Genomic DNA, 24,218 nt, shown 5'->3' on the forward strand with positions numbered 1-24,218 from the left:
AAAATGTTATGGTAGATAAAGAGCAGAAGAGTAAATAAAGAAGCGGTGATAATAATAATGCACAAGCAGGTGATACAAATCGCTTACTGTATTTAATGTACCAATTTCATAGTTCAGCTGCGTTGTTTTTTCGTCAAACTTTGGCACCATCTACGACGTAATTGTAACGTAGTTAATTAGAACAGAGACTCGACAATATAAATAAAAGCAATAGAAAAGATAAAAAACATTGTTGGCTGTCACTTCTTACGCCGAATCTGACATATGATACTACAGCGAAAAAGCACAGTACCATAGCTCTTCACATCTTTAGCCAACATTAGTTCCTGGTATGAAATTGTTAAGACTTCTGAAAAAGGCATACACAGTTTCACAGTACTTTTGAAGGAGATCTGTCTGTAGCAGCGAAATAGTAACTCTCAAAATAAGCTAAGCTCTATACTGGCTACAATGCCCCATCCCAAAATCACACGACTTGAGCTGCAGAAGATGTTGCAGACATAATTGTCGTTGTTTGTATCCGAATGCTCACTCCATAGATATTTATACTCTGTGGTGAACCCATGGAGGTAAAAATCTACCTCCATGGGTGTACCGCATAGTGTATGGTGTATCCTCCCGTTACTTATACTAAGCTCTACGAATACCAGAGATGTTTAGGTGTGAGAGTAACTAGTTTATCTCTGTGACCATAGATCGCGCTTGCATCGGTTGTTGCAGTAATCAAAGAGTGTGTTGTGCGGGTTCTGTAATGTTGACGTTTGTATTATTTAGTTATTGTTTGTGGCAAGAGAAAAGAAAATGTGTGTGTTCATGTTAGTTTTTTTAAAATGTACTTGTGAACAAAGCTGAAAGCATATGAATACAATGTACGAAGTGAGAGTGTGGAAACTGAAGTGTGAAATAGTAGTCGAGTGCAATGGACGCTGTTTACCCCTATTCAAATTGTGGAATTTTGAAATTGTTTACAAATGAGAGCTGTCGCGTTGTATGCAATATTATCTAAATGCCACCTTACTGCCGTGAACGTCTTTAACCACAATGAGGTGGCTAGTGAAGATAATAATAGTCATGAAAATATGGACAGGCATGGTAGAGTTCGGTCCCTCGTCGCTAACGTATGCAGGTAAGCGATAAAAAATGATTAATCTTTGTACTTTTGCCGTTTGATTTCAGGCAAATTTACTTTCCAGTGCCACGTCTGATTTGGGCTACCAGGAAAGATCCAAACATAATAGCAATCTATTCCGTTATTGAAATATTAATCTATATATTATGTACTTCGTTTAACATTTGACGTTTGTTAAGTTGAATTGTTAATACACTGTCGAGTGTAAAATAAAAGCTTGTATATTATGGGGTTCCAAGCTCCTAAAAGTGCCCAGTATTTTTGTCTTGTGATTAAGACCCTTATAAGTGACACTAACAGTGCTGCATTTAAAAAATACCTAAAGTCGAAGGTAGATGTACAGTTCGCTAAGTAAATTCTTGGCCATGTCAATTACAAACCGGTGCATACTATGTTGACGATTATAGTCGGCAGTTTTTCACCTGGCAGTTCACTAGGTTGTTCTTGCTCTTCTTGTATTCCTTAATAACATACAAGTGCTCTACAAAAATATGTCTTGTGTCTTGGAGTAGGAATGGAATCTATGTTCTTCCTTTTCTTCCCAGATGAGCGTAAGAACAGATTCAGTTAAAATTAAATTGTGGTTAAGTAACCGCATCTGTTATCGCTACGAGTGTTTGTTTACATGGAAACCCATGTAGCGTCGTGGTTAGGGCCCTGCGTCAAATTTGTAGACATCCATATAACTGGCTGCGTCGGTAATTTCAAATGGTTGAAAGAGGTTTTTACCTGCCATTGGCAATAAGACTCTACTTTGTGAGGCATTGTGGTATTCAGACAACCTCAGATTGACAACAGCTTTACCATGTACCCTTATGCAGTGATCAGATTTGTTCTCCCAGATACGATAGCATAAAGTAGACCTATATATGGTAATTGCAGTGGACTATTGTCACATTATTTATGGAGGTGATACAACATTCTCGTACAGTTTTGTAGTATGGCACCTACACTAAAGCAAAGTGTGCTTTTCACATTCAGTTGAAAAATTAATCTGAGATGCTTGAGACATAAGTACTAGGCCTGCAATTTTGTGCAAACAAACAAATGTAGTAAGCTTTCATTCTTCCCAAATATATGGTACTGAAAAGTCAAACATGTTTACTGTACCAGGAAGTTTGCCATTCTTTTTATTTGAAGTAGGCCTGTATCACTGTTGTGGTTTCCTTTCTTGTTCCACTCGCAAATAGAGCCAGAGAGAAATGAATGTGTATATGCCTCCATAATTCTCTAAATTTTCCCAATATTTGTTTCTTGAAAAGAATGTCACCTTCCATCCAGGGACTCCCATTTGAGTTTCCAAAGCATCACGTTAATATTTTCATTATGTTCGAACCTTGTGCATCTTTTATTCTGAATGTGTTTTCAAACTAACAAGGTTTTTTTGGAAAACTGGGAAATATAAAGTAATTGTACTAGATGCAACAATTCTACTGTAACTGTACCCAGATGAAATATTCAGTCGCGTAAATCTTCAGAAAGTTAGAAGTCATCATTATTAACCTGGTAAAGTCTTTGTGTAGAGTTATACCAAACTGTTTAATAAATGTTATGAGTGTTTGTTGAGTTACAGTCAAACATGTGGCTAGGTGAGTATTTAATTGCAAGAAATTTAACTGTGGGCATTGGGGTAAAAGCTATGTAGTACACTGTGACTCACAGTTTTTGCAGTTTATCTATTATGTTTGTCTATAATGTGCCAGAAAATACTTGTCAGAGACTTGCCCATTATTTAATATACATTTTCTGAATGTTGCTTAAACATAATTAGGGGCCTACTAGGTTATGCTACAGGTCAATCTTTTACCACAACCTTTATTTGGCATTCAGATTTCTTGGCTTTGCCAACTCACAATCAACCTTTCAAGCTAACCTAGACCTCTGGCTATGCAATAGGTCAGTGTGTAATTTCAATTAAGATTTAAGAGGGGTTCAATCACACTCTAGCAGAATGTTGGTATTTGTTAGATGTATAAAAGATCTAGAACATAATGTTTATCTGGGTCCTCAAGATTGTGTGTCATCGATTATATGTTAGACAGAGGAACAATCTCTTAAAAGAACTGTTATGGAATTCACAAAATAATGTAAATTTGACATAGTTATTGTAAATAGGGAACCACCCCAACATTATTTGGCTACAGCCTCACTGATAAATCACTTTGGTCAGTGACATGAGTCAAATAAATGGGATTGAATGTTCACAACCATATCAAGTGGAATGAACATTTTGGTATGGAAGGGAAATCACAGTGAAACTGTAGTTATGTGGGAAGATGTTGGGCATCTGCACCCAGTTTGAGTAGATAGTATTATATGATGCACATTTACACCTAGTATGAATATTACTTGTGTCAGCCTTTCTTATAATGATCAAATGATTGAAGAAATTGAAAAAGTTCATACAAAGTTGTTTTATTAGTGCTGCATTTATTTGGTAGTCATGGGAATTATGGAGATGTTCAGCAAACTCCTGGAAAAAATGCTAACAGGAAAGTGAAATAGATCATTTTATTGGCCACTTTTAATTCAGAATATCTGCCTTCACAACATATTACCTCTTTTACACACACACACACACACACTTACACATACACTTTTTTACCTAAAATCTGTGAATGGCACAGGAAACCAGGATAGTAGTGCTAAGCATCCTTGGCATGTAGTACAGTGTCATGAAGAATTTATATGTAGGTGCTGCTCAAGTAACTTTCTTGGGGGAGGGGAAGGAGAGGTTGCCCCCCTTCAAAGAGAATAGTGGAAACTTGAGGATTCTTCTAAGTAACTTCAAATTCTTTCATTTGACAATTTTAATTTCTTGAGGTCTGTTGCCATTGTGGTTTGATGCATAATTGTGTTTTTTTAAAAATCACATCCATATTGTGTAAGTTTTTATACAAAAGAGCTGTAGCCATTACCATTAAGCACGGTAAGGCTATATTGTTACTACTGCTATATGTATGGTTTTTTGTACTTTTAATTGTTACTTGAACTAGTCATTTATGTGTATCTGTATATATTTAAAATTACAAATAATACACTTCACACATTTAAATATTTATATAATACACTCATTACATTTAAATAGTCTTCAGTGGTGTAAAAGCAGTGGTGCTCTAAATATAATTTTATCAAAGATTTTCCAAACATTTTGAGCTGATTATCTGCTTTTATGTTTTCAGGAAGATTGTAGTAAAGTTTAACTCCGATGTGAAAAGTACCTTTTGGCCCAGTGATGTTCTTTTTTTGGTCATATATAAGTTTTTGTTTTGTCTGGTAAAGTTATTGTGAATACCACAGTTGTTTTGCACTTATTGTTCTTATCTGTTCCATATATTTTATAGAATTTAACAGTTCCTATAATGTAAAAACATGTCAAAGGAGGAATACCAGAGGTCTTAAATAGTGCTTTACATAAGTATCTTAGTAGTTTACATCAAAACACAGTTCTAATGGCCATTATGTGCAATTCGAATGTACTGATAGTTGCTTTAGAGTTTTCAAAAATGTGAACCCATGATTAAGGTGATATGCAGGATATGCACTCTTTACCACTTTCTCAGTACAGTAAGGTTTTAATCTGCTAAGAAGATAACAGCTCATGCTCAATTATCCATTAAAATATTCTATATGCTTATTGTGTCGTACATTGCTTTGCAGCCATAATCTTAAGAATTTCATTTCTGTGCTGTTACAAACTGGTTCATCATTGATAGAGAAAAATTGGTTGTGAATGTCCTTGTTCAGACCGTTGTAAAATCTAAGTGCAGTGGTATTTTTTACTGTTTATTAAAAGCTGATTTTCCTGTGCCCAGTCATTTTTCATACTTCAAATGTAATGGTAGCTATGTAATTTAATACATTATTTCCAGCATCGTAAGTTCAAAACAAAGAGCTTAAGGTGCAACTAGCATAGAGAAAAGATCACTCAACAGATTATTAACATCTTTTTCACACCAATAGAATCTTACTGTCCCCACTTAACGTCGCAAACCAGTTTTGCTATTTTTCACGCTCTAATGCTCCATCCTCTGCATCATCTTGATTCCAGTAACCTATACTGATTGTATATTACATTTAAACTTAATTACTGAGCCATGACTTCTTACAGTATGAGTTGAGTATATTCAGTTTCAATGAAAATTTTCTTGGTACATGACATGGTGACTTATCTGGAATTTTTTAAATTGAAGTCTTCATAGGATTGTTTTGTAATCTTTAACTGAAGAAGGATGTACCTGCATGTTGGTAGACCCCTGACCACGGCAACTAAGCTGGAAACTTTCTGCGTATGCCAAGGAGTATGTGCTTGTCATGCCTGAAGAATGGGGTCTCCAGATAGCAATTAACCGGCCAGATTGCCATTGCTGTGGCTGGGTGGTGCCCATGGGGAGAGCCCCTGAGTGAAGGGAGTGGCAGTAAGATGGATGATTTGCAAATGCAGTGGATCAAACTTTCTTCCACTTTTGGCCTCACGGCCCGAAGAGTCTCTTCTGAAGGAAAGGACTACTACAATGTGGAGACATATGAGCCCACAATGTTTCATTCCCTGGCTACATCGTGGGAGAAATATAGAGCTAAGAGAGAAAGGGAGACATACTCCCCACAATACTTAGTTTGCTCTAGAATTGATGAAGATTCCTTTTTAACCACAAAGCTGTTATTCTTTATTGAACACCTTGAGGATGGGTTTGGGGAAGTACAGTGATTTTAGAAATAAAAAATGGTTCTCTTCTGATTGAAACGGCATACACCTTTCAGTCGTGGGTACTTCTTACCTGTAACAAGGTGGGTGACCTTCCTGTAACCATCACCCTCCGTCATCCTGATATCAGCCTCATTATGGTACAAGGTATTATCTTCCACCGTGACTTCCTTTTACAGACTGATGATGAGTTAGGTGCCAGTTTATAGCAATGGGGTGTGCATTTCATCCGTTGTATCCAGCGGGGACCAAAGGACACTAAGGCTTTATACCGGAGCCTTCATCTTTGCCTTTGAAGGCGACTCATTGCCTGAAAAAGTCAAGGTGATATTGTATCTTTGCAATGTGAAACTCTATGTTCTCCTTCCCACATGGTGCTTCAGAAAATGTCTGAGATTCAGGCACACGTCTTTGTGTTGTAACACCAGCTCCGTCTGTAGGATTAGGGATTGTGACTGTCAGTTGCACACATTTGCTCTTTGTGTGTCCCCCTCTGCATCAGCTGCGGAGATCACCAGACCCCCTGGTCACCAGACTGCACTGTCTTCCAAAGAGAAAACAAAATCCAAGAGTACAAGACTCTTCTTCACTGACTCATATATCAGGAGGCCAGGAAGATATATGATCATTTGTATCCTGTACATATGACAGTGATGTTAGCTACAACTTCAATGATGTCCTCTTTTCAAGCAATGGTACGCTCACTCTTTGTGCCTTCTATGTCACCCTTGGAGCTGTTCAACTACACCCCTTATTGTGGTGGTTAGGGCCCTCCTACTGTTTCCCCCATACCCACTTTGGGCGTGCTGACTCACAGGAGATGTCGATCCCCCCACACCCAGCTGGAAACCCAACACCCTCCTCTGGCATGTCACGTGAGAAAGGTGTCCCTTGGCGTGCTCCCCTCCCAGGATTCTGCTGATCAGTAAGTGGATACCAGCCAGCAGCTAAAAGAGGAGCAGATTGCTGGTTGTAGAGCTTTGCATTCGTCCTCTGTTCCTGAAACTTGGGCAGACAAGCTCTTGTGGATATCAAAATCATCTGAGGAAAAGAGGGACTGGACTCTGTGTGTTCCACCTTGCAGAGTTCCTGGTGGCACCTGTGGCACTAGATCCCCCCACATGACCAGATTCAGAACCAATGTGTATGGATGTCATATATTTGTGCTAGGTGGTAGCAGGTGACTCTGGGGCACGACCTGCCTCCTTGGTTCTTGTGCATCCCCCACAGGATACAATCAGTGGTGCTTACTGTGTAAGAGCACGTAAACACCCTAACTTTCGACACTTCGTGGATTTATTGGTTATTTTGTTTGAATGCTGTTAAACGCAACATAGATGCTGCAGTCTGAAAGATACGGCATTTAAATCTACCACGCTGCTGCTCTTCTACACTGTGTGAAACTTGGCATCAGGGCCATGAGCACACCTTCGGTTGTGCATGTTTGAGGAACTTTTGCACTTGTGTAACTTGCTTGGCGTAATTATTTATAAAGCAAATAAATACGAATTTGATAAACTATGTGCACAGTTCACTCAGCTAAAAATATGTCAGTGTCACCAAGTTGTAGCACACTGCTGTGGACTTTTATCCCCACTCACTCAGTGTAAACGCTGCTACATCATAGCACACTCCTCAGATATGCTAATTCGCTCACTATATACTGTAGTAAAATTAAATTGGATGTCAGTATATGTTAAAGCTGTACTGACAGTAAACATATTTTATGTGTTTGTGAATGAGTTATAGTGTACTAAGTTATGAATTTTATCATACAATAATGCATTTGAGGCATTGAGAACCATAAGAGCCTAAAGCACATGACTGTAGATGGTGAGATTGTAGCATCTATTCATGTTTCTGAAATCTGTTTAACTTATGGTGAGTCAGGTTTATCTGTGCTGTAGGCCCACATTTCATATATGAAATTTCATGAAAAGCTGTATCACTGATTTCTCTGGTAATCATGTAAATGTGGGGTCGACGGCGATGTGCTTTAGGCCCTTATAGATCTCAGTGCCTCATTTGTATTCTATTCAAGTGACTATGTTGGTGGACATTACTACTTGAATTTAATAATTTCCACAAATGGCTCTTTGTGTTTTGAGTTGCTTGTTTACTGTGCGAGAATTGGCTTTCGTATTCAGTGCGAACATGAATTATGTTGAATCTATTTTAAATTCTAACAGAAAAGTAAAGCTGTGAGGAGAGGTTGCGAGTCGTGCTGGGGTAACTTTCTTGATACAACACTTGCCCACGAAAGGCAAGGGTCCCAAGATTGAGCCTCGGTTGGGCACAGAGCTTTAATCTGCTAGGAAGTTTCATATCAGCGCACACTCCTCTGCTGAATGAAAATCTCACTCTGGGAACAGAGAAGTAAAGTACCAGGAAAAGTTAGCCGCAAATGAACCAGGACCTCCGAGAATAGATGTTTTGATTGAGAGAGTGACTAAATCAAATAAGTGTGACTGTAAGGAAACATTTAACAAGGAAGTGTACAGTTCGCACAAGTTGTTGTGTGGATGCAGCGTAAGAGTATCTGATTTTCACCCCAGAAGTAATTTCATGAACTAATACATGTGTTAGGGATCTTATACATTTGTCCAAAAAAATAGGAAAGCACGAAAACTCCCACTTACACAAAAATTCAAAATGGAGAGTTGCAAAAGCTTACTCATGATTTTGTTATAGCCCTATTATTTTGTTATTGCCCTAAACTGTACTTAATTATGTACAAAACAACAAAATTCCACAAAAAAAGTTCTTTCTTTTGTCAGGTGCAACTTATTATTATTATTATTATTATTATTATTACTGGCAGTGGCTGTAGTTGTATAAACTTGTTGATAAGCATAACTGTTATACAGTCACATTCTCAAATTTATCTAAAAGTTTGTGAGCACCCAGCATGTATACTCACGAGCTGCCACTGATACAGATAGTGTGATCCTCCAGTGGAACTGTAGTGGGTTCTTCCACCATCTAGCTGAGCAACAATGTATCTCATGCATTTCCGCATTGTCCTCCAGATACCTGGTTCCTGGCACTCTGAACCTCTACCCTGCTTGGCTATCTGTGCTATTTTAAGAATTGAGGTGACTGTGACAGTGTTGGCAGAGTTTGCAAATATGTTTTGGACTCGTGTCTACAGTGAACACATGCCGCTCGATATGAACTCAAAGGCTGTGGCTGTTCTTGTGAGGATGTCTCTGGGCCGGCCGGAGTGGCCGAGCGGTTCTAGACGCTAAAGTCGGGAACCGTGCGACTGCTATGGTCACAGGTTCGAATCCTGCCTCGGTCATGGACGTGTGTGATGTCCTTAGATTAGTTAGGTTTAAGTAGTTCTAAGTTCTAGGGGACTGATGACCTCAGCAGTTAAGTCCCATAGTGCTCAGAGCCATTTGAACCATTTTGATGTCTCTGGACTTTACCATCTATAATGTGAAGTGTCTCAGATCACATTGTTTGCACTGATTTCTCAGCTCCCCCCCCCCCCCCCCCCACACACACACACACACACACACATGCACTTCCTCATTTTAGGTGACTTCAGTGCCCACAGCCCTTTGTTGGGTGGAACGGCGACCACTGGCTGCAGTAAAGCTATTGGAACTTTGCTTGCAAAGCTCGATCTTTGTCTCTTGAATACCAGTGCCCTCCACACACATCGGTGTGGCATATGGATCTTATTTGGCCATTGCTCTTTCCATTTTCAGTCTTGGTCTTCTCCCTTCCATCCATTGGAGAGTCCATAATGACCTGTGTGACAGTCATCATTTTACAGTTTTCCTGTCCCTCCCCCAGCATTACTAGCCTGGGCATCCACCCACATGGGCTTTCAACGATGCTGACTGGGTTGCCTTTGCTGTTCGATTCTGTTGGAAGCAGACTTAATGATCCCCTATTCCTTGGGATCTGCCCCCCCCCCCCCCCTCCCCATTCTCAGAAGATAGTGCCTTGGTGGACTTTGGGGAGAACCTCATTGCCTTTAAATGCCTCTGTGCCAGGGTGAGCTACTTAATAAAAGACAGAAACAAGAATGCTATGTTACTATTGTTGGATAGTGTACCCCTCCTTCGGACAAAGATTCGACACCTCTGTGTACACCAGTCCTCCACAGGTGTATTCAGTATTACTGTGGATGGTGTTGTCTACACTGACCCAGATCCTGCCGCTGAACATTTTGCTCTGAATTATGCTTGAGCCTCTTTGTCTGACAGTTATCGCCCTGCATTTCGTGTCCTCAAACAGTGGGTGAAATTGATTCACTTATCTTATACTACGCATCACCCTGAGCGGTAATGCTCCATTTCGAGAGTGGGAATTTAGTCCTTTGCCCTGGCACAATTTCAGAATCAAACAGCACCCACAGTCAAATGTTTGGACACCTATTGGTAGATTGCTAACATCATGTCATCACCATTTTCAACCGTTTCAAAGCTAGTGTGAGTTCTGATCTACGTTGTGAGAGTCTGTGATCATCCCGGCACTGAAATTGCCGAAACACTCTCTTCAAATAGACAGCTATTGCCCAATTAGTCTTACTAATATTCTCTGCAAGTTTCTCGGACTTATGTTGAGCCAATGGCTGCATTGGTACCTTGAGTCTCGGTATATTTTTGACCCCATGTCAGGGTAGTTTTTGCCAAAGTCATTCTACTGCTGACAATTTGCTCTGGCTGTAGTATGCCATCCTGTCCACTTTTGTCTGGCATTGACTTATTACTTTCTTCTTTGACTTGCAAAAAACTCATGATACCACATGGTGTCATCACAGTCTCATTACCCTACATGAATGGGGCCTCGAGGTTGTGCTCTTGATTTTTATCTGGAACTTCTTGTCATGCCTTACTTTCCAGGTTCAAGTTGGTACTTTCCACAGTACCCTCAATACACAGGACAATAGATGCTGCGTGCTCTGTATTGAATGTCCCCATATTTCTAGTGGTTATCAGTGGTCTAGCTGTAGCTGTGGGGTATACAGTGTCACCCTCCCTGTCTGGTGAAGATTTCTGCATTTATTGTTGCTCCTCCACTGTGGATGTTGCTGTATGTAGACTGCAGGGTGTCGTATGAAAATTTCTGGATTGGAAATGGTATACACTGACTGCTCTGTGGTTTGTCGACGAAACCAGTTTTGCCTACACACATGCAAGGTGCAATGAACAAAGCTCCCTGCCTAATGGATGTAGTGTATCAGCACAGAATTGGTGGCAGTTGCTCGAGACCAGTCACATTTGTTCTTGCACTGGCAAAATTTTCTTTCTCGACAATCACTCCCTGAGTAGTCTTCACGCTATTGACCATGCTATCTTTGACATCCAGTTGTCATAACTATCCAAAATCTCCTTCTTGACCTCCATGAAGCTGGGCAGTCGGTTATCTTTGTTTGAACTCCACGTCATGTTGGGATCCCTGAGCTTGAATATGTTGACCAGGTGGCCACCAGGATGCATATTTTGGAGATATGGGTACCAGAACCAGACCTTCGGTCAACTGTATGTTGTCAACTGTTGGAAACTTGGAACACGGATTGATGTGCGCTGGTTTCCCCGAACAATCTATGAGCAATGAAGGGGATGAGGACAATATGGCAGTCTTCCCTTCATGTTTCTTGTAGGGGATCTTCCGTTCTGTGTCAACTTTCTATTGGTCACATTTGGCTGATCAATGGCCACATCCTACGTTGTGAGAAACCTCCTCACTGCCAATGTGGTGCCCATCTGATGGTGGTCCACATCCTACTGGACTAGGCCACTTTATGGTGAAACCTTAGACTTTCTGACACACTTCATCTGGTGCTAACAGACGACACCAAGTGAGTGATCTGCTTTCATCAGCATCATTTGATATTGTGATGTTATACATTAGCAAGCTCACAACTGTTTTTAACAGTAGCAGAATTTTTGAAAATGTATGCACCATGAAGTTCTTTGTGTGGGCCTAGTATTTGTTAATTTTACAGTTAAGTGAAGAGATATTCTTAATTATAGGGTATGCCATTTTTTCTTGTTTGTGTATTATTGTCAGTGGTCTTTGGCATGGGATATGTGGATTCATCATTTTTAGCTGATCCTCCCCCTTCTCACCTCTCTGTGAGAAGGAAAAGAGTATTGTCTATCTTTCATTTTAGATTGCTGTGAATACTTTTCATTGGATCTTTCTGAACTTCGCTGATACCATTGTGCAAAAACAAAATTTGAGTTTTCTTTGTATAATCTACATCACAGATAACCAATGCTGTATTGCCATTATCCACTATCGACAGTTACTTTTTTTCATCCCCAAGCTTTATGTGCAACATCTTAAGAACATGGTTCTCAAATTTTCTGTGTCAGTTGTCCTAATTGGTCCTGGGGTAATACATTTTTCAATTTGGATTCTACTTGTACAGCTTCTTTACACAATACATCTGTACTTTTATAGAAGTTGCACATTTATAGTTTCAACCCTCAAATTTTGCTTTCATTATTTGATCCATCTTAGATCTGTTGCCTATCTTAACCCTTGTGTAGTTTGGTATGATCTGCAAATCCAAAAATGTTTTATGAAAACTGATTTAATCTGTTCTTTGGCAATTTTCTGTCTAAACTTCAAGAGTTGTTTGGAATCTCCATTCGCCTGACAGGTTATGTTTGAGTTGTTTCCTAGCTTGGTCAGGATAGAGACAAGCAATCTATGAAAATGTTAAATGTTACAGTGTTTTATATAAAATGCTTTAATAGTCCAGTTGGCAATATTTTAATGATCACTGGTTACCATTATCAGCTGAGAATCAGCTGTCTTCAGATCAATTAATAAAGTAAGTGCAGTGTTTTATCACAAGATTGGATGCCCCCACTTTGTCATCAATATAACTTATGCTTATGGACAAAAGTAACCACAGAAAAAGTTTTGCATTTTATAGACAGGGGGAGGGGGGGACAAAACTCAGTAATAGCAACTGTGACACAGTGCGCCATTACACCACTATAAGTTCATGGATACAAACCTTCCATGTTAAAACACGTAAGAATGTCATACACATTGTATGGTAACATTGTACTACTAGTAGCAACATGTGTTAATGTACACAATACAGGACAGTGAAGAAACTTATAGCTGTAACAGAGTATCAGTCAACAACAGTGATGTGCACCCAATTTGGAGCAATGAGCAGATTTCTTCTTCTTCTTCTTCTTCTTCTTCTTCTTCTTCTTCTTCTTCAACTTTTACTTTCCCCACAAACACTACTACTAGAAGGAGAAGAAATCTGCTCATTGCTCTTGTGGTTAGACACTGCACTCATTTTATTGCTTGATCTGAAGATGGCTGCTTGCTCAGCGAAAACTGGTAATCAATGATTGTTAAAAATTGTAATATGGACCATTAAAGGGGTTTATATAAGAAATCTTTAATGTTTAACATTTTCACAGATTGCTTGTCTCCACCCTAAGAATGTTAGGAAACAACAGATTCTTATTCATTCTTCAATCCAGTTTGTCACTGGTCTTGTGGTGACCTCATTCACAGGCAGTACTTCCCATTTGCTAATTTTAGTATGTGTATGAGTTTCTGTGGAAAATGATTGATGGATTTATATCTCCCTTTTCGAAATCCTTTTTGACCCTTTGGATCCTGGATACGGTTATGACTTGTTTTATGCACGTCACAATTTTGCAAATCTTGTTGAGAGTCTGTGAGTATGTCTATAAAATTTCAGTTTTTATTGCTGATGTCTGCCATGAGATTGGATATATTGTCATGTAGAAGAAGGTGTAAGTAGCTGAATGACGAACACTAACTTCACTTAACGAAGGTTTATTCAGCTCTTGCACATACAAGAGCGCGGAGCGGACTGCCTCTGACCAGAACACACACAGTATATATACAGCTACAGAACATTCCAGTACAATGATTCTTGACATTTGTGGATACTTCTAGAATGTACTCGAACCGAATATAGAAATTAAAATTTTACAGTCCAGGTGAGTTTTAAACTCGGGACCCTCTGTGCAATAGTTTAGCATCATAACCACTACACCGCAATTCTACTCAGCTTCTTCGTTTGTTTGGCGCCAAGATCTTTCTCAGAATTTTGCTTTCTTCTTTGAGGAAATCTTCCATATCATCTTTCCTCTGGAGTATAAGCGTTTCACTAGTGTAAAAGCATGACTGTGTTTTATGATTTGGTGTTCTTGTGTATGGGCACACAGTTTTTGTTGCAGAAGATGTAGGTTTTACCACAAGCTCCCTAAAGTTCTTGCATGCAAATTTTTGTGCCATTTTCTCTCCCTGTAGGTTTAAGGATTTTGCTGAAATACACTTAATTTGCCCATATTTTGTAATTAGTTTTTGAGTAGGATGTTTTGAGTAATTGTATTTTGTTTTCTTGGAAGGATATTTGGAGTCCAGCTCTCTCATTGCATTCCGGGAAAGTTTCTGTCTGTCTGATATCTGTTGTCTCGCAGTCTGTGAAATCTTGGCAAGAAGGTTGGATGTTAGTTTTAGGTCTTCCAAGTAGTATGGTTTTCCGACAGTTTTGATTTTTAAGTTATTTTTCCCACTCTCAGATGACTTTGTCCAAAACCAGATTACAGATGACAAGAGTCAGACTGTCTTTCTGCTGAACACCAGTATCAAAAACGGTCCTGATACCTCACCCAGAGATTTCACTTTGGAAGTTGTTTTTGGTGGGTGTTTCATGAGAATTAGGGTTTTCAGATCAAGTCCTTGTTCTTTGGGAATGATGAAGAGGGGTTGATGAGCGATTGAATCAGCTGCCTTCTTGAAGTACAGAAAGGAGCATATGATTGGGTTGTTCCCGAGTGCTTTGTATTTTACTGTCACTTTTACATGGAATATTTATTCTATACAATTTCAACCAGTGGCAAAACCAGCTTGGTATTCACCAATTTTGTGATCGAGTTGCTCCTGAACTTGCTTGAGCAGACAGGCTGACAGAATTTTGTATGTAACTTGAAGAGAGATTCCTCAATCCACTTTGGCACCATTTTTGTGCAGTTGCTGAATTGGGGGGGGGGGGGGTACATTTCCAGTCTTTTGGGAGTTTTTCTGTCTGCCAAATCTTTGTCATGATTTGTGAGAGTTCTCCGAGGAAATTTATCTCAAGATTTTTAAGCAGTTCTGCAGTGGTATCATCATCTCTCTGAGCTCTGTTATTTTTGAGTTTGAGGATATCTTGTGACATTCTTCTTGTGAGGGTGGTGGGGTTCATTGTAGGTTTAAGTGTAGCTTTCCCTGTGGAGTCTTGTAAAGGAGGGGAGGGGGGGTGGGCTTTGGATCAGTTGAGTTCAGGAACGTATTGTGCCAGTTCCCGACAGTTTTACCGATTGGTCAAGGGAAGCCTTCTGTCAGATTTTCTGAGCCATAAATTTTGAGGGGTGTATCGTTGGATTATTCCTGTAGAAGTCCTGTAGAAATACCACATGTTGTAATTGAAGAATTTTGTTTAGTGAAGTCCACTTGTTTCGTCATGTATTTCCTCTTGGTTTGTCTGATTAGTTTTGGGTCATTTGTACCTGCTTTCATAGAAGTGTTGATTATTTTTTACTGTTACACTTAAGAAAAGCTTCTTTGAATTCTTCCAGCAGTTTTTCACATTTGGAATCCCACAAGGGACGTATGGAGTTCTTTTTCAGTGACATTAAATGTTTGGCGTTTTGTATGAATTTTTTCCCATTCTTCTTTGAGGTTGATATCTCTGATTTTGCTTGTGTTGAATTTTTGCAGGTATTCTTTTTTCTGATGTAGTTTCTATGGGGTAAACATCACTTCAGTTGTTGTTAAATAGTGGTCTGGGTTGATGTTTGCCCTCTGTGGATGGATTCCTTTGTGTAGGAGATATTCATCATTTTTTTTTTATATTGGGGACCTTAAAGTCTCTTGTTTCCATGCAACTTTTCTCAGAGAATGAAATCACAGTGAAATCCAGACCTTTGTAGCTGCTTACAGTCATTGATAAATATCAACGGGGACAGTTGAAAATGTGTGCCCTGACCGGGATAGTGTGACTGGCACATTTCTTATTAGACCCACATTCCCAACTTATTGTCAACACACTACATTTGTAGTGCCCCTGTTCACTGTACTCATTACTCAATCTTCCAAATCCCGTAAAAGTTTGAGCAATGTGAGTGCATCAGCACTACAGATGATCATTGGCCGGTAAGCCCCATCTATATGAATGTGGTGTCCGAAAGAACAGACACCATTAGTGATCTTGCAGCTCTCAAAGAATGAACTTATAGTGAAATGCAGACCTTTGTAGTTGCTTACAGATGTTGATAAATATCAACAGGGATAGTTGAAAATGTGTGCGTCATCCAGGACTCGAACTCTGGATCTCTTGCTTACATGGCAGATGCTCTATTCGACTGAGCCATCGAGGACACAGAGGGTAGTGAGCAGGGGCACTACAAATATAGTGTGTGGACAATAAGTTGGAAATGTGCCAGAAATAAGTCCCTGTATTTTTGTTCTGATTTTGCACTAAAAGTGTAGTTTTACATAATGTGTTTGTTCTCACTCCCGTTTTTACACATGATCAGAACCAAGTCATCATTTACATCTCCTATTCCTAATGATTTTTTCATATTTAAGAGAATCTTATGGTTAACAGTGTCAAAAGCCATTGAAAAGTCAAAGAATATGCCAGTGACACACTCATCCTTGTCAAGAGCATCAGGTACCACTTTTGTGAATTCTGTTGGGGCTGATTCTGTACTTCTGCCACTTCAGAACCCAAGCATAGTCGCTTAGAAGGTTGTATTTATTCAAGTAATTCATTAATATGTGATTCATAATTGATTCTATTATTTTTGAGAACGATAACAGCAAGGGAATGGGCCTTAGTTAAAGTTCCTCTTCTCTTGTAAAACAAAGCTGTCATTTTTACATATAACCCGATACATCCTTGAATTACTGCTGGAGGATCTGTTAGTTGGTGTATTTAAGCATTTAATTTTAGTCATTTCAAAAACTGATGTTCAGTATTATAATTGGTATATAAACTCTTACTGGTTTTGTTGTTCAGTGAAGGAAAGTAAGAGTTCTGCAAATGGAATAAATCACTTAAGTGACTGTGTGTGTGTGTGTGTGTGTGTGTGTGTGTGTGTGTGTGTGTGTGTGTGTGTGTGTGTGTGTGTGTGAATTGTTGACAAAGAGAGAGAAGAATAAAGCAAGAGTATCCCATATTAAATGAGACTGTTTTGTGACAGCAGCTTTGGTTTTGAATTGTCATAAAAAGTCGTCTACAACATCACAATTGTAGCAATGTTAATTGCACTGCACAATATAGAACTTCACTGGACAGTTATTTCGCTGAGAGTTTTAGGTTGTCTGATTCTTTTGGTAAAAATTAATTCAAAAAAAGTTAATTCACTCCTGTACACAGATAACTACTCTGAGAATCCATGGGAAAATCTGTTCAAGGTTATTATGCATAAGTCACCAAAGCATCTTACAGAACTCTGAGATTCAAGTTAAAATAATTACTGCTTTAGTCTATAGCTAGGGTATGTGGAGCAAGTCTTATCAGACTATCAGAGCTGGTATTTAGCTGTTTCTGTAAAGCCTTCCAGGGCTCAGCATTGATTTTCTGGGTACAGGCTTGATGACCCCAGGGCTCCTGAGATGTGGACTGGTGAGTGCCGCCAACCCTCTTTGTCACTGTAACCTCTGGGCATGCTCCAGTGACCACCATGTGGTGTGGTGGTTGAATACTGTATGTCAAAGGGACCTGGTGATCTCAGCTTAACCATAAGGGTTGTGATGACAGTAAAAACCTCTCTAAAACAAACCCTCAATCTTAAGGTTTGCTGCACGTCAATGAGAAGCATGGCTATTAAGATGGTACAGTCATTAGCGCTCGACCTCTAGGGACTTGCTGCACCCCAGTTGTGTAAGGCTGACTCAGGCCCTTGTGTGAGTGGACCCCACTTACCTACGTGCTTGTGGGACCGAGATGGAACCCTCGAACTTAAACTTATCAACTTCCAGCATGATAAGTGTACCATTTGGGAGTACTCATGCCCACTCATGTAAACAAATGTGGAAGCTAGTCCTGATAATCAAATTTTATTTAGTAATGGGGCTCAAGGAATCATAAATCAGAATGTCTTTGCAGTGATAAAGCAGGAGGAGGGAACATTTGAAAAAGTGTCCCTCTTCTTTATTCGTAAAGGCTTGGAAGGGTTTGCTGGTACCTTATAGAGTCTATTAAGTGGTTATGATGTGGTTCCATATTGGGTGGGGTCAACAGGGCAAAGCACGTGGGAGTTATTAGGAAGTTAAAAAAAAAAAAAAAAACTGGATGACTATGACATAATTGTTGAGTTGTATAACTCACCCAAATCAAGCAACGTGTGGTTACATGCTGTGATATTGTGGACATAGACTTCTCAGAACTTAAAAAAGAACAGGCATCACAGGGTATATTGGATGTGGAACAAAGGACACAAAGGTATAACAGAGAAATTGTGAAGACTGTCACCTTCATTGTGACCATCAGTTCTCCAATGCTGTCTGAATCTATTATGACAGGGTTTCTCTGACTTTGACTCATGCCTTATTTACCTAACCCTATGTGGTGCTACAAATGCTACTGATTTGACACTCCATGTTGTGGAGGTGAAGTGACCTGTGGGAAGTGTGAAAAGGCAGCCCATGAATCTGGGACTGACTGCCCATCTCCAGCAATATGCATTAACTGCTCTGGGAGCCACCCAGTCTGGAGCCAAGACTGCCCTGTTTCTACTGAGTAACGCAAAATTCAGCAAATAAAGGTGACCAAGCAGATCCCCTACGCAGAAGCCAGAAAAGAATATAAGGCAAAAATAAACCCTGTGTTTGCCACTTCATATGATTCCATGGTGCAGAAACCTGTTCCCAAGGTGGACCCTTCGACCCAGATGATGTACAGCACACCACCACCACCACCAGTGCCTGTACTTGTACCTGTATGTACCAAAACAAAGAGAATAAAGGTGCAGTGATCCAGGCAGCTATGGCAGAAGAGACCAGGAACATTTTGCAGTGAGCATTGAAAAGGCACTCCAAAAGCAGAGTGCCTGTCAGTGCCTCAGTTCCTTATCGTCCTCAGAAAGGGAGCAGGAAAGGGTCATGGCATTCAGATCAAAAGCTGTGCTGGGTGCCATCAGACGTCATTCTGGCACAGCTGACTGATAGAGGAGAATATAATGGGTTTTGATGCCATATCACTGGACCAAGGCAGCCCCTCCACTCCCTCTTGTTCTACAAATGCCTCAAAATCACAGTGCACGTATGGGAGTAAATCAAAACCACTCCACTGAAATGGCTCCCATGCTCCAATGGAATATTAATTGGCACATGACTCTTCTGGAGGAATTGAGACTTTGTGTACAGGACAGATCTTTTGACCTCAATCTCTGAGACTCATTTTAAACACACTTACTTACCTTTACTTGGAGGTTATCACCTCTACAGAAAAGACAACCCTTTACTTGTGATACGGAGAAAGGTGGGGTAGCAGTGTTATCTACATCTACATGACTACTCTGCAATTCACATTTAAGTGCTTGGCAGAGGGTTCATCGAACCACAATCATACTATCTCTCTACTATTCCACTCCTGAACAGCGAGCGGGAAAAACGAACACCTAAACCATTCTGTTCGAGCTCTGATTTCTCTTATTTTATTTTGATGATCATTCCTACCTATTTAGGTTGGGCTCAACAAAATATTTTCGCAATCGGAAGAGAAAGTTGGTGACTGAAATTTTGTAAAAAGGTCTCGCCGCGACGAAAAACGTCTATGCTGTAATGAATTCCATCCCAACTCGTGTATCATATCTGCCACACTCTCTCCCCTATAATGTGATAATACAAAACGAGCTGCCCTTTTTTGCACCCTTTCGATGTCCTCCGTCAATCCCACCTGGTAAGGATCCCACACCGCGCAGCAATATTCTAACAGAGGATGAACGAGTGTAGTGTAAGCTGTCTCTTTAGTGGACTTGTTGCATCTTCTAAGTGTCCTGCTAATGAAACGCAACCTTTGGCTCGCCTTCCCGACAATATTATCTATGTGGTCCTTCCAACTGAAGTTGTTCGTAATTTTAACACCCAGGTACTTAGTTGAATTGACAGCCTTGAGAATTGTACTGTTTATCGAGTAATCGAATTCCAACGGATTTCTTTTGGAACTCATGTGGATCATCTCACACTTTTCGTTATTCAGTGTCAACTGCCACCTGACACACCATACAGCAATCTTTTCTAAATTGCTTTGCAACTGATACTGGTCTTCGGATGACCTTACTAGACGGTAAATTACAGCATCATCTGCGAACAATCTAAGAGAACGGCTCAGTTTACACCCAGGTCATTTATATAGATCAGGAACAGCAGAGGTCTCAGGACGCTTCCCTGGGGAACACCTGATATCACTTCAGTTTTACTCGATGATTTGCCGTCTATTACTACGAACTGCGACCTTCCTGACAGGAAATCACGAATCCAGCCGCACAACTGAGACGATACCCCATAGCTCCACAGCTTGATTAGAAGTCGCTTGTGAGGAACGGTGTCAAAAGCTTTCCGGAAATCTAGAAATACGGAATCAACTTGAGATCCCCTGTCGATAGCGGCCATTACTTCGTGCGAATAAAGAGCTGTGTTGCACAAGAGCGATGTTTTCTGAAGCCATGCTGATTACGTGTGAATAGATCTTTCCCTTCGAGGTGATTCATAATGTTTGAATACAGTATATGCTCCAAAACCCTACTGCAAACCGACGTCAATGATATAGGTCTGTAGTTAAATGGATTACTCCTACTACCCTTCTTGAACACTGGTGCGACCTGCGCAATTTTCCAATCTGTAGGTACAGATCTATCGCTGAGCGAGCGGTTGTATATGAGTGCCAAGTAGGGAGGTATAGTATCAGCGTAATCTGAAAGGAACCTAATCGGTATACAATCTGGACCTGAAGAGTTGCGCGTATCAAGCGATTTGAGTTGCTTCGCAACCCCTAAGGTATCTACTTCTAAGAAACTCATGCTAGCAGATGTTCGTGTTTCAAATTCTGGAATATTCCATTCGTCTTCCCTGGTGAAGGAATTTCGGAAAAGTGCGTTCAATAACTCCGCTTTAGCGGCACAGTCGTCGATAACAGTACCATCGGCACTACGCAGCGAAGGTATTGACTGTGTCTTGCCGCTTGTGTACTTTACATACGACCAGAATTCCTTCGGATTTTCTACCAAATTTCGAGACAATGTTTCGTTGTGGAACCTATTAAAGGCATCTCGCATCGAAGTACGTGCCAAATTTCGCGCGTCTGTAAATTTTAGCCCATCTTCGGGATTTCGCGTTCTTCTGAACTTCGCATGCTTTTTCCGTTGCCTCTGCAACAGCGTTCGGACCTTTTTTGTGTACCACGGGAGATCCGTTCCATCTCTTACCAATTTATGAGGTATGAATATCTCAATTGCTGTTGCTACTATATCTTTGAATTTGAGCCACATCTCGTCTACATTCGCATAGTCAGTTCGGAAGGAATGGAAATTGTCTTTTAGGAAGGCTTCTAGTGACACTTTATCCGCTTTTTTAAATAAAATTATTTTGCGTTTGTTTCTGATGGATTTGGAAGAAATGGTATTGAGCCTAGCTACAACGACCTTGTGATCACTAATCCCTGTATCAGTCATGATGCTCTCTATCAGCTCTGGATTGTTTGTGGCTAAGAGGTCAAGTGTGTTTTCGCAACCATTTAAAATTCGCGTGGGCTCGTGGACTAACTGCTCGAAATAATTTTCGAATTTTCGGAGAAAGCATTTAGGACAATCTCGGAAGACGTTTTCTGCCTACCACCGGTTTTGAACAAGTATTTTTGCCAACATACCGAGGGTAGGTTGAAGTCCCCACCAACTATAACCGTATGAGTGGGGTATTTATTTGTTACGAGACTCAAACTTTCTCTGAACTGTTCCGCAACTGTATCATCGGAGTCTGGGGGTCGGTAGAAGGAGCCAATTATTAACTTAATTCGGCTGTTAAGTATAACCTCCACCCATACCAATTCGCACGGAGTATTTACTTCGACTTCACTACAAGATAAACCACTACTGACAGACACAAACACTCCACCACCAATTCTGCCTAATCTATCTTTCCTGAACACTGTCTGAGACTTCGTAAAAATTTCTCCAGTACTTATTTCAGGCTTTAGACAGCTTTCTGTACCTATAACGATATCAGCTTCTGTGCTTTCTATTAGCGCTTGAAGCTCAGGGACTTTTCCAGTGCAACTACAACGATTTACAACTATAATTCCGACTGTTCCTTGATCCAAGCATGTCCTGTAATTGCCAAGCACCCTTTGACATTGCAGCCCATCCCGCACTTTCCCGAGGCCTTCTAACCTAAAAAACCACCCAGTCCACGCCACACAGCCTCCGCTACCCGTGTAGCCGCCAGCTGAGTGTAGTGAACTCCTGACCTATTCAGCGGAACCCGAAACCCCACCACCTTATGGCGCAAGTCAAGGAATCTGCAGCCAGTACGGTCACAAAACCGTCTGAGCCTCTGATTCAGACCCTCCACCCGGCTCTGCACCAAAGGTCCGCAGTCGGTTCTGTCAACGATGCTGCAGATGGTGATCTCTGCCTTCATCTCATAAGCAAGACCGGCAGCCTTCACCAAATCAGATAGCCGCTGGAATCCAGAGAGAATTTCCTCAGATCCAAAGCGACACACGTCATTAGTGCCGACATGTGCCACCACCTGCAGCTGGCTGCACCCTGTGCTCTTCATGGCATCCGGAAGGACCCTTTCCACATCAGGAATGACTCCTCCCGGAATGCACACGGAGTGCACACTGGATTTCTTCCCCTCCTTAGTCGCCGTATCCCTAAGGGGCCCCATTACGCGCCTAATATTGGAGCTCCCAACTACCAGTAAGCCCACCCTCTGCGATTGCCCGGACCTTGAAGGCTGAGAATGATCCTCTGAAACAGGGCAGGCAGCTGCATCTGGCTCAGCCAGAGACAGTGCCTGAAACCGGTTTGTCAGACTCACCGGGGAGGCTTTCTGATCAACCTCCAGGGACGCCTTTCACTGCCTGCCACGCCTTGGAACGACCTCCCAATCAACCACAGGCGAGGGCTCAGCCCCACTGCGGGCAGCAACCGGGGCAACCACAGCGGCAGACCGAACTGGGCCAGACGGGACGAGGTTGACATCCCCGTGATACCCAAGTCCGGCTCCCCACAGTGGTGCCCATTGGCAACAGCCTCAAGCTGCGTGACCGAAGTCAGCGCCGATTGCAGCTGTGAGCGAAGGGATGCCAAGTCAGCCCTCATCCAAACACAGCAATCGCAGTCCCTGTCCATTCTAATCGATGTTGAACAACAGTTACTGAAACACGAGTCTGTGCCTAGATAATGCAAGCGAAACACGCAAAGAATGTATCAACTAAGCTGTACAAATGCCTAACGACTGCACTACAATCTGCTGAATTTACGATTACAGTAACTAAAACTCGAAATTGCACCTCCTATACGAAACTCACACGCAATTTAAATAAGAATCTACCAAGTAAACACTAAAGCGCGATGCTACAACTGTCAAATACTATAATACGCCCGAAATATATGAATTAAACAATGCAAGTACCCAAAAACACGCAAAGAAATTAATTAAACTATGTAACAAATAAGTAAGCTAGGGTTATACGACTTGCTGCTGCAGCTGCTTATCCAACGGCTTATCCAAGGACACATTCCACTCCTCACCTGTGCCCATAACCACAGCACTACAATTGGTCGCTATATGAATGGTGGACCATATTGCTGTCATGGTGTGCCCTGCTTATTTACTACCCCAGGAGCCTGTTGACCGTGAGGCCCTTACACAACTTCTTGATGAACTACCCTGTCACTTTCTGCTTTGGAGACTTTAAAATGCACATAGTGCACTATGGCATTCTAACGCCACTTAACTGGAGCAGTTGGCTACTTGAGGATCTGACATAAATTATAGACATTGTGTTAATGAACATGGCTCAAGCTACGAATTTTAATACCGCTACTGGCTTGTTTACGGCCAGAGAGTTCTCCTTCTGCCCTCTCCCCCTTTCCCTACCCTTGCAAACATGACCATCATAGTAGTGACCACTACCATATTTGGATCCATCTGTCCGATGGAGAAGATCCTGAAAGGAAGCGGCCGAGATGGTGGTTCAGAAAGGCTAACTGGATGCTTTACAGACAGTTTGTTGTTTTCAAGCAGTGTGACGACGTCCAGGACTGGATGGATTACATTAGAGCCATGATCCACCATACCACTGGTGCATCCATCCTGAGGTCAGCAGGAGCACGTAGGAGGCAGCCTATCCCTTGG

The 24,218-nt window shown here is 41.0% G+C and overlaps 1 protein-coding gene across 2 annotated transcripts in view; it reads left to right on the plus strand.

The window, feature by feature from the left end:
* Positions 1-691: 691 nt before the first annotated feature.
* LOC126297775 (neogenin) overlaps positions 692-24,218 on the plus strand; it is a 218,378-nt gene continuing 194,851 nt past the window's right edge. The window contains exon 1 of one of the 2 annotated variants that reach the window (XM_049988952.1): positions 692-1,126. In XM_049988952.1, the coding sequence (XP_049844909.1) occupies positions 1,042-1,126 (85 nt within the window). In that variant the 5' untranslated portion in view covers positions 692-1,041. The remainder of the gene's footprint in view (positions 1,127-24,218) is intronic. The other variant, XM_049988953.1, reaches the window with a different exon arrangement.

Source organism: Schistocerca gregaria, chromosome X (assembly GCF_023897955.1).
Source record: "Schistocerca gregaria isolate iqSchGreg1 chromosome X, iqSchGreg1.2, whole genome shotgun sequence".
Classification (NCBI taxonomy): domain Eukaryota; kingdom Metazoa; phylum Arthropoda; class Insecta; order Orthoptera; family Acrididae; genus Schistocerca; species Schistocerca gregaria.